We start from the raw sequence: 16,547 nt of genomic DNA, 5'->3' as shown, positions 1-16,547 counted from the left end.
TCTTTCAGAGTGAATGCCTTGAAAATAAACACGAATTCTTGAAAATAAAATATGAGGGCAACTATGATTTCAAAGAGAAAAAAACTTCTTTTGTATCTCAGTTGCAAGAATGTTCAACACACTGGCGTACGCAGGATTTTCTTTTTCGGGAGGGGCTGGAATAGTAAATGTGGGTAGTACATGACTACGTTTTGGACGGCAGGATGCATAATAAAATATTTTGTATTTTTGGAGCTTTACAGTCTATTAAAATTGTATTCAGAGACAAATGGTAATCGGGACTCACTTTAGAAGAGGTTTCGCATTTACACATTTTGATTTTTCAAAGTTCATAACGGATTTTTATTTGAAAATTCTGATTTTCTCAATATTTCGGTAGGGGCTGTTAAACCCATCAGCCACCCCTCTAGGTACGCAAATGTTCAACCAACATGTATTTTTTTGTGTGAACAATGAGAATTAACTAAAGAAAGTTCTTGGTTCGTTGTAAGCGGCTATGTATAGACAAAGGCTAGGTGGACAATAATACAGTCACCACTTCGCCTTCCCATTGTTTACCGCAGCACGTTTGAATGTATCTCTAGAAAATGTCTCACCTTGTTGACTAGACAATTATTCAAAGAACAATAAGCTTAACTATTGCAAAATGTTTTGTTGGTAAGAACAGCGAGACAATCCAGATGTGAATTATCGGGGACATTTATGCGGGGAAGAAGACGAAAAAATTCCAACCAATTCGGGGAATCGAACTCTGATCTCCCACGTAGTTGTCAGACGCTCTACCGACAAGGCCACCGCAGCTCCTTGGATGAGATCCATACTTTGATTATGTCAATTTATTTTAGTATATTTTTTTTCTTGTTTTTATGGATTTTCTTCACACTTAAAATGTCTCACCTCGTTGACCAGACAATTATTTCGTAACAAAGAAACAAAAAAATGCTCCCAGAATTTGATAAAAATCGAATGACTAGAAAGTAATTTAGTTCTATTGCTTTTATAAATACTATATTTATGTAGATCTCTACTACTTAATAGTCGTAGTGGTTATTAGTAGTAATTCAGCCAATTAATTAATTATAAGTATTAATAATTAATTGTGAGTATTATTATTTAATTAAAGTATAATAAAACAATGGTAGTGTGAATTTGTAGAAAGTTTTAGAAATAACCCCCCTTCATAAAATCCTGCGTACGCTACTGGTGTACATGCACACAGTTTTCCGCCGTATCAAAAAAAAAACAACACAAAAGATATACAGTTTAGAATATAACATTCCCAGTTTATTTCCTTAATTTCAGACACCATTCTTACCAAGATAACTTACTGAACTTGAGAAAGTAAATAGTGATCTGAATACACAGATTATCTGAATACTCGGATAAGAATAACCGTATTAGTCTGATATCCGTATTATCAGGATATCCGAAATATTTGTTGCATCCTCAAACACAGTGGCGTGCCTACTTTCTCTTGGTAGTCAGCCCTCATTTTGTCATATTTTCCTACCTTTGACGTTCTTTTTTTTTTTAGGTTTACTGGTCCAACCAACACCCCCTTGTGTACGCCACTGCTCAAACAGATATAGGATAATTTGAAGTCCGGATACCCGTTATCCGATTTTTGTGGCAATAGTGGGGTGGAAGTGGAAGAGTAAATTTAGTGCCAAAAGCCAAACTGACTATAAATAGGCCTTTGTGAACTGAGAAGCATGTTGATCGGGGGAGGGAGAGACGTGTGCATAAATCCCTTTCGTTTTGCCTTTAGAAAGGAAATGCAATGAAAACATTTGATGGAACTCCTGTATTGGGGAGGGCTTGAATAAAGGCGTTATCAGAAGGTTGTTAGCGATCGTGAATCTCGTGACGTGAGATCACTTCCTATCGATTCCTTACGGTTGATTTTGTCTACGGCTTCCCAACCTTACAGTTTAAGAGTCGCTAATATGGTAAGGGAGAAAAGGATTACGTTTACACATGCGAAGTGTTTTAATCTTTTCCTTCATTTACATACTAGTTTTTATTCGTGAAGTCCCCAATTGAATTTCAATAAGCGCGTTTTTAGAACGTTTTATTAATTTTTTTTGGAGTGACTCACACAGACTCACACAGAATTTCGTTCAGCGGCCTCTTGACTGATAAAATCAGTCAATAGTAGAGCTCGTCCTGCCATCTGTGAGGCAAAGAGGGAAGTAACTGTTAAAAAAGAAGTCAACAAGTGGCTGTGTCTCGAATTTTGCTTGGTGAGCGCATTCTTGGTGGAAACAATGTGCAGCATTTTCCATTGCTTTCATGTAAATTGTTTATAGATTATTACATATTTTTCTGCGTTTGTGTAGTTGCTCATGCCAGACGAAGCGAAGACTCCTAGATTCGAGTCCTGGCTCCGGGGGAAGGGATGGGCGTGACATCAGATTACAAAATTTAAAAAAGAGGACATTTTTAGATTTCGCGAAAGCGTAGATATCGGAAATGCTTTGAAATCAAAACTTCACATGGCGAGGCGACGACAACAGAAGAGACGCAAACTTCCAACATTTTTTTTTTTTGTTGGCAGAAAAGTTTCTTGTCATTTATTTCGCTTGTAACTGAATGTTGTATTGCTTTACTTTGAAATTCAACACGGAAACAACATTAATAATTATAAAAAACATAATATTTTGTTACGAATCTTGAAGTTGAAGCAGTTGTCTATACCCCCAACCCAATTTTCCTAAAAAGTCGCCCGGACTAATTTTAGGACCCGAAAAATAGGACATGTCCGGGTAAAAGAGGACGTCTGGTAATCCTAGTCATTGAATTTGTTCATTTCACCATTCGTATGTCACTGCGATTAACTCAAGAAACATGGGCGTAACTTGGGACCTCACTATGAGGGGGCAGAATCAAACGGGGCCTAATTTTGATATGGGAGAATTAAACTGAGCCTAATTTTGAGGGGGCAGAATTGAGGGGTCTAGTGAGAGAGGGAGCTATGCCACAAATCTTGAAAATTTTATTTTTTGCCATTTTCAGTCTTCTCCTACCATCTGTCATCTATCATGTGAACTACAACCATGTGGCATAGCTCCCGCTTGTTCTGCAGCAGATTTTCTGAGTTCTTGAATACGTCCTCATCAGCATTTTGAGTGAGAGAAGGAGCTATGCCACTTACTGATGGTGTCTGCAATAGGAGTGGCAGAGGTTGTGTTGCAGTAACCGGTGCTAGATTTAATATCAGCCCTGAAGTTAAAAGATCTCATGGCAATAATGCCTTATATTCCTCCAGTTTTTCATGGTGTTTACCAAAAACTAAAATCCACAGAAACAATGGACAGTAAAGATCCTCCAGAAGACATATGAAGTTGTCTTTATGTAGATCAAATGTAACACTGTGAACATGATTTACACTCAGGCAAAAGTATTCAAGCCTTGTTCAAAGTATTTGATGTGCTAGATTGATTTTTTCACATGGTATACTACAACAATATACCCTACATGTTCATAAAAAATGGTATTTATATTGAAATTCATATTTTTCCTTTTGAATAATTTACCTAACAATATGTTCAGAAAAAGAATTACCCTTTGTTATACAAATTATGACTCAACGCAATGCTTTAGAAAACTCAATTTATTTCCATTTCTTGTCAAAGTGGCATAGCTCCCTCTCTCACTAGACCCCTCAATTATACTTGGGCCTAATTTTAAGGGGAAAGAATTAAACGGCCTAATTTGGAGGGGACAGAATTAAACTGGGCCTAATTTTGAGGGGGAAGAATCAGGCTTGGGGCCTAATTTTGAGGGCCAGAATCAAACTAGGCCTAATTTTGAGGGAACAATCAAACGGGGCCTAATTTTGAGAGGAGAGAATTAAACCTGGGGCTTAACTTTGGGGAAGAGACTCAACAAGTTTTCCATCTCATAAAAACAGCGTCCAGGATTATTTGCTAAATAACTGAGATGTTTGCGAAATCACAAATATTACTCTTTATTACTTTGCTCCTCAGGTATTCTAGCTTGTAAATTTTTATAAACCCGAAAATTTTGGGGGGTGGGAGCAAGCGCCCCCTTGCCTCCGCCAAGTTACGTCTAAGCCAAGAAATATAAAGGCGGCGTAAAAATAATCGTAATTAAAACATGAGCTCGTAAGAAATTGAGTTAGAAATTCTAAACATGGTAATTAGAGCAATATAATTAACTGTGCCCTCAAGTGTTGTGCACCTAGATATTTTGTCACCCTAGGCAGAATTGTGGTTTAGTGCCCTCCCTCCTTACTACCAAACATCGGCATTTTTGTGCGTCCTTCAATATTTTCTTCTTATATCATGGTGTGTGCTATTTTCATCCTACAATTTTTAAAATGAGGAAACGAAGAAAAACTAATTAAAAATAATATAGACTATATTTAAGGATTCGTAGTTTGCATTTCTGATTTTTTAAAAGCATATTTAAGAATATTTTAGGTAGTTCTTAGTCTCTGAAGAATATCTTTAAAAACGTACTATTAATACTATTTTGGGACACAGAAAATTCCAGCAGTGTGTTACCAGAATGTACGCATACAAGCAAAAGAAGGAAAAGAGTTAAGAATAATAATTAAATTAAAATAAATAACACAATGTGCAGTATGTTCTCAGTAGAAAAAATATAATTTAAAATTATTTAACTCTGCTTGAAAAATAACATCGCTATAAACAATATATTACACATTATTGCAAGTAAAATTTATAAAATATTTATTGACATTTATTAAAAAAGAATGTTTGAATGGCGCCCTAGACTTTAGGCCCCCTAGACTATCGTATATCCTATATGCAAGAACCTTATTTTTCATCACCACAGTAACTCCGAAAATGTCAACCGTTTCCTGAAATTACTCATACATGGATAAAATGACTGGCTAACACATTTTTCATGCAAGAAATAACGTACATGAATGTTGGTGTTTCTCGCCTATTTCACGGCTTTTTGTGCATATCCCATCGCCAATGATAGGCATAGTGACAGTTACGTATAGTGGCGGAGATTGGGTTCCAAAACTGGGGGGCAAAGACAGTTTACTTTCCCTTGGTACGTAAGGTTTAGCATAGTGCGGGAGCGAGAGTGACAAAAAGTGGGGCAACTGCCCCGTCGCCCTCCCTAATCGCCGCCACTGGGTATGTATATTATTCACCCCGAACAAATTTTCAAGACTGCTTTTTATCTAGTGTTGCCCACGAGACGAGACTTTGACCTGTCTCGTCTCGTGGAGTCTCGAGGAAATGCTGTCTCGTCTCGAAAATATTCGTTTGTCTTATGACACATGGTCAATCTCGTCTCGTCTCGAATTTTTAAAAGCCTGTCCCGTCTCGTCCCGTGGGCAACACTATTTTTATCCAAGACTGAGCCACACTCGAAAGGACATTAGGCATGCAACGTAACAATGCTCTTCCAGTAGTGGTTCTCTAGAATTTATGATGTCTTTGATTTTATGACAGTGCTAAATGTACATACGGCAGGGAACTCAGTGACGCTTCACACATCTATGTTAATGAATTGATGAATGGGAGGTCAGTGAACTCTTGCTAGCTGCTCGAATGAGAACATACTTTATGCCACCAATGGAGGAGCGATAGATTCCCGCGAAATTGGGCCTGTTGCTTGAAATCTTCGGTGAACGATAAAGACACCGACGTTATAGTTACGTCACAGCGCAAAGAATAATAGTAACTGTATAATAAGTAACGCTGTGTCTAGGCGTCCGAAATTGGGGCTCCAAATTTCATTGTTAGATTTATTTTCAGGTTAATATAGCAAAAGAAAACTGTTCAGCTTTCGGAAAATTCTCGTGTTTTCATCTGGGCGTATTTCAGGAATGGGCCTAATGCTGCAGCATCAATAGCACCCACCTTAATCCGGCCCTGCTGCCAAGGACGTATTTAGGGGGGTCTATGGAGTCCGGACCCCTCTAAAGACTTAACTAGTTAAATATGCAAAAAATGAAATAATACAATAACTAAAATTAAATAATGAAAATATACTTGTTGTTTAATCGAGGATTATTTATTTCCGCCAAACTTATTGGAAGGCAAGGGTTATATTGGAATCATACTGAATGACAGTATCAAAGAAGATTTACGAGATTTATTACTACTTATAATAATATACCTTTACTCTTCGTCAACTGGATCTAACATCCTTTTTTGATATTCAATAAATATTAAATTCTCTACCTATTTGACATTAATTTTTCTTGCCAGGGCAATATTTTTTATATTTTTTCCGACATAACTACACGTAATATAAATAATGAATACGTGCTGTTATATCACTATTCTTATGCCGTCTTTCTACCTATCCATGTAATAAAAATATATTGATTAATTTGAATATTTTAATTATTACAATTTCAATTAATATGATATAATTATAATTATTTTAATTTAAACATTATTATTTTAATTTTGCAACAGTTGGTTCGGACCCCCCCCCCCCTAGAAATATATTTCAAGATACGTGGCTGATTCCTGCCTCTGTGAAAAGCGTGTGGACGCTACAGGGTCGATCTTTGCCTAGGTCTCGTAGAGACGAGACGGGCTTGAAAAATCGAGACTACAAAGACACCACGCCCATCGTAACTTGTCGAGATTTACTATGTGATTCCTTCCAACCAAGGACGTATTTAGGGGGGTCCAGAGGGTCCGCACGCCCCCGGAAAGACTTACCAAGTACTAAAGTAAAATAATGAAAATGTACTTTTTAGCACTTGTTATTCTACAATCGATGATTATTTCTTATGAACTTGAAAAGCAAGGATTATTATTGGGATCACACTGCTTTGAAGGACAATACCAAAGAAGATGTATGTATGTAACGGAGACAGAGAGACATATGTATGTATGCACTGTGCGAATTGATCTTTTTGCTTTGGGGGAGGGGGATGCCCACTCAGTGGCGTATTTCTGATTTCATTTCGAGAGGTAGGTTTTTTTGGGTATGCACATTTATATGTGTTACCAATTACTATTGCCTTTCGGTGCACTCCCGCCAGAATGTCTTTTACCCAGAATTTACCGTCTGGAGTGTATTCATGGACGTCCGCAATATTTGTTTCCTGGGAGGGGAAAGCAAGGTAATTTTTGCCAGGGGGACAAGGAAGGCAGTACCCAAAATAATGATGCTCCCTCAAAAAACCACTGCTTCAGTCTGAGATTACCATGTTCCTTCAACGCCCTTATAATAATTAATATAAATTACTGTGACTGTAATGAAATGATGTGTGATATTTATTATTTTAGGTGTGCATTCAATTCCAAGGGAGCTGGGCGTGGCCCCCTTTGTCCCCTCCTTCCGGACGTCCATTGGCATATTGCCGTCTATTTAAGAAGTACAGTACATCCGATTAAAAAAAACTACAAAAAGCAACATACAACGGCGGAGAAACTTGCCGCTGTTACTTCCTCTGTAAACGATTGATTCGCAGGTGAAATACCTCGAATTCTCCAGAGCTTCGTCGTCCGCCAAACAGAAGACTTCGTACCCCCACCAATTAGCGATTGTTTGCAGGTGGTTAGTGTTACCAACTATAGTAAGTTCAACCCAAATATGGTGACATACGTAACATGCAAATTGCATTACTTCACTTGTATTTCCCATGGCATGACAATATTGTGAAAATATATCTTATCTTGATATCAGTAATCAGTGGATAGCGCAGTGATTCGATCGAAGCAAGTTTTCATTCATACTCGAAAGTTAATAATTGGGCCTCCTCAATGGCGTAGCGGTAACGCAGTCGCCTTGTAATCAAGGGGTCCCGGGCAGGTTCGATACCCGGTGGAGACATATAGTGGTTCCGATCCCACTTTAAACTGTAGGTTCAGTCCTAATTAGCCTTACTATGCATAAAGTGGAATTGTTAAAACAAAACCTAAAAAAAATATGGAAATTTAATTTGTAAAATGTATACCTGTACATAACCAACCTCCATAATTTAATGTAATCTTGATTTTTAATTTCCACCTCTTAAAATAACGTATAAAGGACGGAGGTCCGTGGACGATTACTGGATTTAGGGAACTTGCAACACTTGTTGTTTGTAGTGGCGTGGCGGGCAGTGGCCATGTTCGTCGTTGGTGCAATGCAATGAAAATCGAACTTTTTGTTTTAGTGCGATAGTGTTTGTGATCGTTGATACTAAAATGTTATACGGAGTGTAGCTGGAATGTTAAATTGTGAAGTAATATAAGAAAGAACGTTAACAATGGAGAAATCAGTGTACATTTTGGTGATAAGTGTGGTGATTTGTATTGTGGGTGTGTACAGCCAATTCGAATGGCAAGCTAGAGATGCCTTCGACGAAATACAGTCGAGGATGAATAAAGTTACAAAAGATAACTGTGAAATCCAACATTTGGGTGACCTTTATTTACCAGATGACTCAGTTTCACATCTACCTGATATAAAAGACATAAATATTAACCCCGTGTTTCCTAATCGGACAGCGTTGCTACATCTCCATAACCTGGCGTTAAGTCGATCATTTTATTGGAGCTATATTCTTCAAGCTCGTTTCATTAGACCTGCAATAAATGACACTTACGATCCCGGAATGATGTATTACTTCCTGTCGACAGTTGCCGATGTATCAGCCAACCCGTACATAAACGCTAGCGCTATATATTTTGCTAAGAACTCATCATATACATCGTCGTATAGAGGCTTCTTCAATAAGACTATGCCACTTTTTGCCCCACGAACTTACAGGTAAATTCACGGTGTAGCATTAAGACCTGCAACAAGGTACGTCTGGTGATCCACCGTACACCCTCGAAAATTTCGCCTTTTTTACCCTCAGTCTGTAGTTCGATGTTTTACGATGCCTTAAAGTTATTTTTACATGCAGAAACCACAAATAACTTAGATATTTAGCACCGAAATGTGATAACGGCATGTCAAAATCATTGCATTCCGCACCACTTTCACCTTTTTGGTAAATCATTTAGGTACTAATCTGATATTCCCCGGACAGATTTATTCATTTTTACAGAAGGAACTACTTACGGTAATAAGTTCCTGTAGCATTGTCTAACATCTGAAAGGTGTTTTGTGTGATGTAACGGATTTCTTCAAATTTAAAAGTTTTGGGGCAGGTGACTCCGGCCAATTTCTAACATGCCTTTAACAGGGACTCTATAGATAAAGCAGGGGAGCCGGAGCGGAGGCGGGGCCGTGTCAGTGGTTGGGGACTATAGGTCAATTACCCCAGGGGCGGAGCCCGGAATCGGTGGGAAATTTGGACTCAAAAATTTCAAACAAAAATATTTTTTTAGTTTAAATTTCCCACCGATTCCGGGACGAAAAACGTGAATACGCCTTAAAGAATGTTCCGCGAAGCAGATAGGTAAGTACAAATGTCAAAAATTGATAAAACGAAGAAGTTATAGGTGTCCGGGGAATATCAGATTTTTACCATAATTTATGTTATACAAGTACAAGTACAAGTACAAGCGGGGAATCTTAGAATAACATTTAATTGTCATAACCATCTAACCTAACTAGAGGGTAAAATCAATACACACACCTTGAAAATATACAGTTTCCGCTCGGTTTTTGCACCTGTATGATAAGCATTGGACAACAGCACCTGTACATGATAAGAGCAACACCAACAGATAATGCACCTTAGGTCATAAATCATACCACATATAATCGCTAATTACTGGCTTACAACGCATCTCCGCGAGCTGAAAACAAGAACAAAAGTTATATGAAACTCAATCTTCCAAACCCACTCAAAATTTTGAACTTTCTCGTGGGTGTATGGAGTGTTACCAACACCGAACATAACTATTTTCAACTCTTAATATAGCAGAAAGTTTTATGTTTTGTTCCTAGTCACCAAGTGGGAATACTTGCCATGGTGAGGCAGTAGAGTATAGTTCTATTTACTGAAAATGGAAACTTATACACCTAACAGACAGTGCATTTTGAAAACTTAAAACTGAAAAGCTTAAATTTTGTATGGTGGACCATGATTTTTATCATAGATTTGAACATGTACTTTTGTTGTACAAGATTATTAAAACAAAAACGTTCTAGGTGCACTATGTGCAGTCAACATTATACATTCACCCAATTGAAATAATGTCACCATGTAAGGACTTAATTATTAATTGAATAAGGGTAAGGTGTAGATGGACATGGCGGGTCTCCTCGATGGCATAGTGGTAATGTCATTGCCTTGTAATAAAGGGGTCCCTGGTTTGATATTTTTAATTTTTCAGTTCCATTTTTTTTTAAAATTACAATTGTCATGTTTTACTTTCAGGGCTGATGATTTTAATGATCCAATTCATCTTGAACGGATTTCAACACTTAACACATTTACTGTACACGATCTTGGTGCCATCTCAAATGAAAGCATGAGCCATGATTATACGTCAGACTTTTACAGAATAAATGAATGGTGAGTACAGTTGTGGTCATTTGTTTTTTAATTAGTGTGAACATTTTTTTTTCATGTAACATTTTTTATGAGCATATAAACCTACTTGCCTTTGTCATATTTACCATTTCAATGCAAAGATTTAGAATTGTTATTGTGCTATGAAACCAATAAACATGTACTTATGGTTTGGTTTATTTTTATTCAGGTTTTTAGTTCCAATTATTAGAGATTTTTTTTTTTTGCCATGTCATTAAATCTTTAAAATATACATTATGTTAACATTACAATGCATTTGTAATTATTTTGTGTTGGCAAAGACATTCAGGCCTATGTTCAGATTGTTTAATTCTGAATTAATCATGGTACACAAGCATGTTTTACATGGTTTGATTTCTATTTGTCAGTTAACACATGCTTCAGAGTCTTATGGATTACTTACTGCATCTTGTCTCGAGAAGATATCCCGACATGATTTTGAGCAGCCATGGTTTATTGTAGTCTTTGATATGTACTGTTGCTGCTGCTACTGTATCTACTTCGCGTGCATGGGGTGTGAAAGGGTATAACACCCGTAAATGTGTCGTTGTTAGGTTAGGCATGTCAGGTTTAGGGCTCTTAGCATTAAAATAATATCCATAAATGCTTCCAACACCTCATCATGTAATATCTTGTCTGAAGCATGAAACCTCCTTCGAGCCTCGCATGAAAATCCACTGAAACTCTGTCCGAGATGATGAGAAACCAAGAATGGGTGCTCGCTGCAAAGCTCAGATGCTCACGTAAACTCCTTTTCAAATTTTAATTTGTGAAGTAAATAATATTTACTAAAGCTTTTAACTATGCTAATTAGTTTTCCCAAACTTCGAACTTACCTCCACAATTGTTTCCAGTATTCTAAAGGACTACCTAATGCTCTATGAAACTTGCGAAAAATCATTGAGCCATTACCGACATTTATTTCTAAAATAGCCAATGATATGTGAGATTTGCCTGCAAGGTGATCACCCTGCCACACACACACACAGACACACTTTCAGTTATTGCGTTCCTGCACTTACTTGTAACTATCAGACCTTTATAGTAATTAATGAAAATTACTGTGACTAAAGTGAAATTATGTGTGATATACAGTCTGTCAAAAAAATAGCACCACTCTTAAAAATTGCATGTTTAGCGTGATTTAATAATAACAATAACCCATGCTCGACAGTCCTAAAAGGGCCTTGGCCGATCTCCGGACTTCCAGTCTCCCTCCCACAAGCCTACATAGAGGTGTGGAGATCTTAAACCGGTAATGGTGTCAGCACGTCGAACCCTCAGCTGTTATAGGATATATCTGAGACCAGGTTACACTACTCTCGTAGTTTCCCAATTTCCTCACGATGGTGGTTTGCCACTGGTTCTATACACAGGACAAGAATGTAGAGACTTAACCAAGGCAGACACCTTAGACCGCAAGGCCACAGAGGAGGACGGTTTAATAATAATCCTAATTTTTATCCATTGTGTATGCAACCATGGCTCCACCATTGTTCCGGTTCACAGGCTAAGAATAAAATTGTTTTCTATACCGTCCAGTTGCCAGATCATCACATAATTCATAGCAGAGCACAAATGCAGTGGTGCTATTTTTTTTGTGACTGACTGTATATATAAATTTAGGCTGACATTCATTCCTTTCTTCTCTATTTTCTGTGTCTGGATGCCTGGGCTTGCTATAGATACTAACAAAGTTTTATGACTTTTTGTAACATAACTGTTTTGACTGAAATGTGTAGGAATCAATTATAACTTATGTGATTCCGTGCTTTAAATTTTAGGTACAGAAAATGGCTCCCAGATAATGTAGTGAACCGGCATGATACCAAGACGACATACCAAGTGGAGATCCGTTATGCAAACAATACAAATGAAACATTCACATTTCATGGACCACCAGGTATGTTACTGTTAATGATATTTACAAAAAATATAATTTATTGTCTTAACGTATCTTGATACATGCAAAACCTACCTGCACAATCAGATTGTCACTTTTCTGCTGCTAAATAATTTGTATAACTACTACAGCACCTTTGAAAAGTTTTTTTATTTCGTGTTTGCAGTTCTGCTTCATGGTCTTTATTTCCATGTTGAATGATAATAAAAGTAATGTACGAGGTCCATTTAAAAAGTAAGGGCCAAGTGGTTATAATAAAAGTAACAAAAGAATGGTAAGAGTACAAAATGTTGTAAAAATGCTCATCCTACCTCTATTCTGCTATGTATATTGCGTTCCTATCTGTTTAATGGTTTCACTTCTCTGTAATATTGAAAGTGCCTATTTCATGTATGGTACCTGTACTTTCGAATGACAACTAAATTTTCAGTTTTGACTTCCACAGAGGGTATGTAGTAACACTTGAATTTTCATGTGGCATTAATGGAAAACTTTATTTTCACAGGTGCTGATGAATTCCCTGGACCTGTGAAATGGACACGGCCATACTTTGACTGCAATAGGGCTAACAAGTGGCTTGTTGCTGCTGTCGTACCTATCGCTGACATCTACCCTCGTCATACAGGATACAGACATATTGAATACCCTACGTAAGTTAATTCATTAGTGTTAATGAAAACATTATATGTGTGTTCTTTAAGTCCAAACTTTCTATCCTGCCTATTTGATTTTAGAGTTTGTATTAATAATGAGGTCATATTTAGAGGTACACATTTTTGGTAAAGTAAAAAGCAAAATTTTGGTATAAAAACAGTGAATTTCGGGTTCAAAAGAAGTAAATAAAATAAAATTTCGATATTATAGCTGTGAAAAATTTGATCAAAAGTGGTATATAAAATTACATTTTGGTTTTATAATTGTAACTAAATTTGATTTAAAAACTGCACTTGTTACACAAAATAAACATATCTCTTCTAACAGCACATTTTTTATGTAGTTGCCAGAGTATTGAGTGTATTCCTGTATAAAGAGTCCCATTTTTGCTTCTCAATTATTTACAGCAGAATTAATCAATTTTTCACGAATTGCATAACTCACAGGATAATCCTGACTTCAGAAAGTGTTGCGTCAGTAAATGAACTCCAAATTTTTTGCTTAAGAGTCTATTTTGCAGTTCATTTTGCATGATTTCGTGACAAAACAGGGTAGGAAAATGCACCTCACACCTTTCAGAAACATGAAAATTAACATTACTATGTGTTATTTTACAATTCGTGTCTTTGTCAAAAACTAAATATGCATGCCTCTAGTCATATTAACGTGGATATTATTTTTTATACATGAGTGGATGACATCTTGGTTTCATTTCAACAATAACATTAAAAAGTTGATGGGAGTAAATCATGATTTGTAAATATGTTTGGGAAGGTTAGGAATCAGGTTTTCGTTGCTTTGTAGTTTGAAATAATGCAAAAATTGCAATATAAATGTTTCAAATGTAGACTTTTCAACCTTCAATTACTCGTACTGTTTGATGAAGTTAATAATCCTAAGATGTGATTGTTGTGGTGGATATGTAGGTGATGTGGTAGCAATGCCATCTACCATATATATATATCTTATTATTTATAATGCAAGCCTGTAGGTAGCGGTAGTATTCAAAGTTGTGCTCATTGTTATATACTAAAGACTTGAGTTCTTGCATTACTGGAGGCATGCACATGAAGTGTCAAATAACATGCGGTAATGGTCATTTTCTGACCATGTTTTGTCACGAAATGAACTGCAAAATGCAAAATAGACTCTTAAACATGATATATAGTGTTTTTTTAACCAACACAACAGTTTCAGAAGTCTCAATAATCCTGCGAGTTACGAAATGTCATGGAGAATTGTATGTTTCTGCTGTAAAAATTTGATTTGATTTTTGTTATTTAACATAACTTTTCTGCCACTTTTGGCTAATCGCGACAATGTGGATGAGAGATAATGTTATGAAATTGATGAAGGGACACTCACAAAGAACACCCATGCCCAGGCCGTGATTCGAACCCAGGACTCCTGGCGTAGTAGCATGAGAAACAAGAAAATTTGCTCCTTTATACACGACCCAGCATCGTGAGGACAATTGGGAAGCTACTTCAAGAAGTAGCAGGCTCCGTTCACGAAAGAAATAAAACAGTGGTGATGGGATCCGATGCGCTGACCATGCATCACCCAATGAAGATCTGCTCTGGTAGGCCTAGGCCCTTCGAGGGCTGTTTTGCCACGGAGTTTAGTTTTAGTTCAGTCCCAATTAGCTTTACTGTGGATAAATTTGACTTAAAACAAATAAGCTTAATACTACATAAATGTGGTATAGAAAGGAAATGTTTTTGTGTCACATTTAGGAATATAATCACAGTTGAGTCACTGAAATAGTGAGCTTTTGTTGACCAACAATATGTGACCTTATGCATTACACATCAGTCAGTCTTATAAGAACTTGCGAATAAAGGAATGGTTTTGTTACAACAATGATGCTTTTTCCTTACAGGTATACAGCTATAGCAGTGCTGGAGATGGATTTTGAGAGAATTGACATCAACCAATGTCCAAAAGGAAAGGGAAATGATGGGCTAAACAGATTTGCTGACACAGCCCGATGCAAGAAGGAAACAACAGAGGTGGTGTAGTAATACATACTTGCTTATATTGGTTCCATAAATATATATTTGTGTTTTGACTTTTCTCTTCTTTCCTTTAAAGCCTTCCTCAGCAAGGAGATTTGATGTTACATCTTTCTTCACCTTTTTCACAATGTGAACATCATGAAATACTTTTTGTGCCTACCTTGTTCTTTTAAGTATAACCTCCACACTGGAGGTTATATCCATTCATTGTTCCTTGTAAGCTACATTTTGTTTTGGAGTTCATTTGATAACTTTAAAATTAAAACTGCAACAAGGCAATTGAAGTCTCTTAACAAATGTTAATAACTCATACTGCAACAGCCCGTGAGGTGCGAGATATCCAATCAGTTACGGGGTGATGTGTGGTCAGCACAACAAACCCCCCGTCCTTGTAGGTTTCTATGACTGGGTTACGCTACTCATTCGTAGCTGCCTAATTTCCTCGCGATGGTGGGTTGCCACCAGGCCCATGCACAGGAGAAAAGTTGTTATGCTTCCCCCAGGAGACTCAAACCTGCATGCATCCTGTAGCTGGACCCAAGGCTTGCACCTAGACCGCATGGCCATGGTAAGAAATGTTAATTAAATAAATTCTTATTGTACATACGCATTGCCTGCATTGTAGAACTCTTCTTTAACTTTTGAAGTAAATATCTTCTTTGACCAAATTACAAATAAATATCTGATAAAGGGAGCATGTATAGAGGCATGCATATTTCGTTTTTGATGGAAATTTGAAAAAAAACACTGTAATGTTCATTTTTCATGTTTTTTTTTAAGGTCTGAGGTGCATGTTCCTACCATGTTTTGTCATGAAATGATGTGAAATGAACTGCAGAATGCGAAATAAACTCTTAACATGAAATTTATATTTTATATACCACCGTGACACTTTCTGAAGTCTGAATTATCCTGAGAATTATGCAAATCATGGAAAATTGATTAATTCTGCTGTAAATATTTGAGTAGCGAAAATGGACTCTTTTACACAGGAATAAACGTAATATCTCACAACTACATAAATGTATTATTAGAACGGAAATGTTTATTTTGTGTAATAAGTATAGGTTTTAAAATCAAATTTAGGATTATATTCACCATTTTAACACCAAAATGCCATTTTATATTCTGCTTTTGATCCCAAAATGTGTTCGGTTTTTGTACTGAAATTTTGATCTTTTATTCACCATAAATATGTGATCTGTTACATCAACAACAACAACTAAAAAAAGATTTACAGTGGAACACACATTTGATGCATTCAATTTTTATGGTCCCAATAATGCTGCATGTTACAAAATTTCCTAGAGTGTACATTTACTGCATTTTACAGTCTTTCATCATGGTGCACTGAATTTCCACCGTGTTTGCTTGTAACGGCCATAAGTTAAACTTTGAGGTACGTGATTACATGCAGGCAAACTGTCCCGTTTAATTTTTAGCTATCCCCTCCTTTATTTCAAGAAAACTTGCAAATTGTGTGAATAAATACAATGCCAATGCATTTTTAAAATGTTCTGTTTTT

At 36.7% G+C, this 16,547-nt stretch overlaps 1 protein-coding gene across 1 annotated transcript in view; it reads left to right on the top strand.

Annotated features, from left to right (window-relative positions):
* The first annotated feature begins 8,077 nt into the window (after positions 1–8,077).
* LOC146003778 (uncharacterized) overlaps positions 8,078–16,547 on the top strand; it is a 40,247-nt gene continuing 31,777 nt past the window's right edge. Inside the window, exons 1-5 of the mRNA XM_083142191.1 lie at positions 8,078–8,727; positions 10,292–10,429; positions 12,232–12,350; positions 12,856–13,000; positions 14,887–15,024. Of these exons, the coding sequence (XP_082998317.1) occupies positions 8,225–8,727; positions 10,292–10,429; positions 12,232–12,350; positions 12,856–13,000; positions 14,887–15,024 (1,043 nt within the window). The 5' untranslated portion in view covers positions 8,078–8,224. The remainder of the gene's footprint in view (positions 8,728–10,291; positions 10,430–12,231; positions 12,351–12,855; positions 13,001–14,886; positions 15,025–16,547) is intronic.

This window comes from Lepisma saccharinum, chromosome 20, assembly GCF_977018435.1.
Source record: "Lepisma saccharinum chromosome 20, izLepSacc3.1, whole genome shotgun sequence".
NCBI lineage: Eukaryota > Metazoa > Arthropoda > Insecta > Zygentoma > Lepismatidae > Lepisma > Lepisma saccharinum.
Note: the sequence above shows the minus strand (reverse complement) of the source record. Positions and strands in the feature narration are given on the sequence as shown.